At 42.1% G+C, this 2,657-nt stretch overlaps 1 protein-coding gene across 1 annotated transcript in view; it reads right to left on the reverse strand.

Moving 5' to 3' along the window:
- Positions 1-438: 438 nt before the first annotated feature.
- LOC119590485 (hemocyanin C chain-like) overlaps positions 439-2,657 on the reverse strand; it is a 46,878-nt gene continuing 44,659 nt past the window's right edge. Inside the window, exons 3-4 of the mRNA XM_037939141.1 lie at positions 1,132-2,655; positions 439-973 (exon numbers count right to left, since the gene is read on the reverse strand). Of these exons, the coding sequence (XP_037795069.1) occupies positions 540-973; positions 1,132-2,655 (1,958 nt within the window). The 3' untranslated portion in view covers positions 439-539. The remainder of the gene's footprint in view (positions 974-1,131; positions 2,656-2,657) is intronic.

Here is a 2,657-nt window from a genome sequence, read left to right on the forward strand (position 1 = left end):
TCGTTATAAAATGAAGTAGTTTCTGCCTCTACTAAAATACTGTCATGATGTTTCACGAAAGAAGAAAAATTCACGTATCCATTTGGTATCTCCATTGAAAATCTTTGTGTATGTAAAATGTTAGCGGTCAGTCCTGATCCCACGAATTTAAGCGAGGCCTAAGAACTGGTATGAAGTATGGTGGTATTGTTAGTGCTGTTATTAGTGCTACCGTTGTCCTTATTATTATCAGTATTGTTACACTTATCACTTTAAAGGTATTCTCTGAACTTTTTATTACTAGTATAACTTATTGTCTATAATTTCCTATTTTTGCTTCAATGATATTATAATCGTTATCAGTAAGACATTGTTAGTGGTACTGCTATAATGGTCATTAATGTCACCAAGATACCATTATTGTTTCCATGATATTTTAGCATGGTATAAACAACTTCACAAGTTTCACATTTTTATTGAGGATGGAAAGGGTTACATTTCCAATTCGAATCTATTTGAAAGCAGGTAAGTTAAAGGTGCCAAGTCTTTCGTTAATTCAATTAATGGTGTTGGACATGTTCACCATGATTGAAAACCTTAACCTGGATGTGACTAAAGTTGGGAAGATTTTCGAATACACGCTCGTCGGGAACCTTGCGATCCAGAGGGTATCCGTGTGGGCGATTGTCAGGGTAATTGCCATGGGAACCATAGTGATTGAATTCGGTATTTTCGTGAAGGCCATCCACTGCTGCGTCAGCCTTACCATCGGTCACTGCTACGACAAGGTCGAAATCCAGACCTTGTTTATTACCCTTGGGAAGTAGGAATCTGTTGGGAATGCCAGTGGCACTCACATAGTTTTCAAGGCTGGAGTCTCCACCATCCAAAGCTTCCTTGGTCTTATCGAAGAGAGTCTGGAAACTCGGTACATCAGGGACGGTAACCGAAGACTCAGAAGACTTTCGGACAATGTGGTTGGTTCCTGGTGTCACTGCCGAAAGAATATTGTATGAAACTTCATATATTTCAGAAATGTTTTCAAGTGTTTGCAATTGGCCATGGATAAATGCATTAGTTTATTTGTGATGAACTTGTTAACTAATAATAATTGATAAAGAAAACATAGCTGCTTAAAGTAGATATACTTACACTTAGTCCAGAATTTATCTAATTCAATGGCATTCCAGCGACCTTCATCAAAGGAATACTCGATACCATTGTTATCGCGATGAGGCCAAGCGAAAATGCGGACTGTTGCCAGTGATTCCTCGCCATTGTTGTTGTTGATGTCAATGTTGTAAGCGAATTCTTTGTGATTGAGTCGAGGCACAAAAGTAGAAATGTCTACATCTTCAATTTGTTCGGTATCATCAACGGCATTAATAAGGCTGTATTCAAAGTCTTCAAAGTAAGTCTCAAGCTCTCCATTTACGGACAAATTTTCAACACTCACACCAACGAATGTGAGTTCTTCTTGAGTGTAAGGAGGAAGGGAGTCCTTGTGCTCCTTAAAGATGTTATCCATATATTTGTGTAGCCTAAAGAAACTGGGATCACGTGTGGCAGTTTCGAAGTGTTCCAGCACACCTGGGGGTAGATCGTACTTTCCATGGGGATCTCCCTGACGACCAAGTACAATGTGAGCAGTGTTGTGCAAGGCTCCGTAATACTGGACATTAGGGCTGTACAAAGATGATTCAATAATGTCTCCAAGGACGTTGATGCCGCGTTCATTCATGATATCGATGCGTTCACCAGTTCTGTCAGCTATGTAACCATGAGCAATGGCATCACGGATTCGGCTTTCAACGATGAGCAAGTCTCGAATTCGGGCAACACCATCCACATCCTCGAAGTTTACGTTATCTGGACGAGAGGGGAACGGACCTCCGTACTTGTATGTGGTATGGGGTGCAAAGCCCTGAACGATGGGCTTATCCCAATGCAGCTCGTCTACAGGGTCTAAGTAATTGGAGAGACGTTCAGCATCGAAGCGGACAGTAAGCTGATGATGTACCCAGAAGAAACTCTCTCCTTTGCGATCAAGATGATGACCGTATTTGTCCTGCCACCAGAATGGGAATTCCATATGCCAAATAACGTGGTGAGTGTTCATTCCAATGTCCTCACCGAAATAGGCTACTCTTTGTTCAGGGTTCTTCTTGGTCCCTGTGAAAGTAGACTGGAATTTACCAGGTGTCTGCGTTTGCTTGGCTCGATAAGCTGCTTCAATGACTTCACTGTTGGTGAAGAGATGGGGTGTGACTTCATAGAGTGGGGGAAGTACAACGTGTTCAGCCAGAGGTGAGTGGATGACCGCAACATACAAGGCGTAGACAAACTCTCCTTCATTTATAATTTGACGGAAGTAGGCCGCATTGCTGACAAATGTATTCCAGTCCTTGCAGTTAATGAAAACGTCAAAGAGCAGCAGTGCTTCATGACGATGTTTTGGGTTGAAGAGAGAGAACCAGTGCTTCTGTTCGAGAAGTCTGTGATCCTTGAGGTCTTTCATGATTTTGTGAACTGCTTCACCATCGTCACTGTAGTGGGATAAATCAGCCTCGGGATCGAACGAATCAGCGATGGATTTCAGGTTTGCATCACGTATGTTTCCGTAGATTTTGTGCAAGAGGAAGTTGACATCGTGTTGCTTCTGGGCATCAGACACACCT

This window comes from Penaeus monodon, chromosome 27 (genome assembly GCF_015228065.2).
Source record: "Penaeus monodon isolate SGIC_2016 chromosome 27, NSTDA_Pmon_1, whole genome shotgun sequence".
Taxonomy (NCBI): Eukaryota; Metazoa; Arthropoda; class Malacostraca; order Decapoda; family Penaeidae; genus Penaeus; species Penaeus monodon.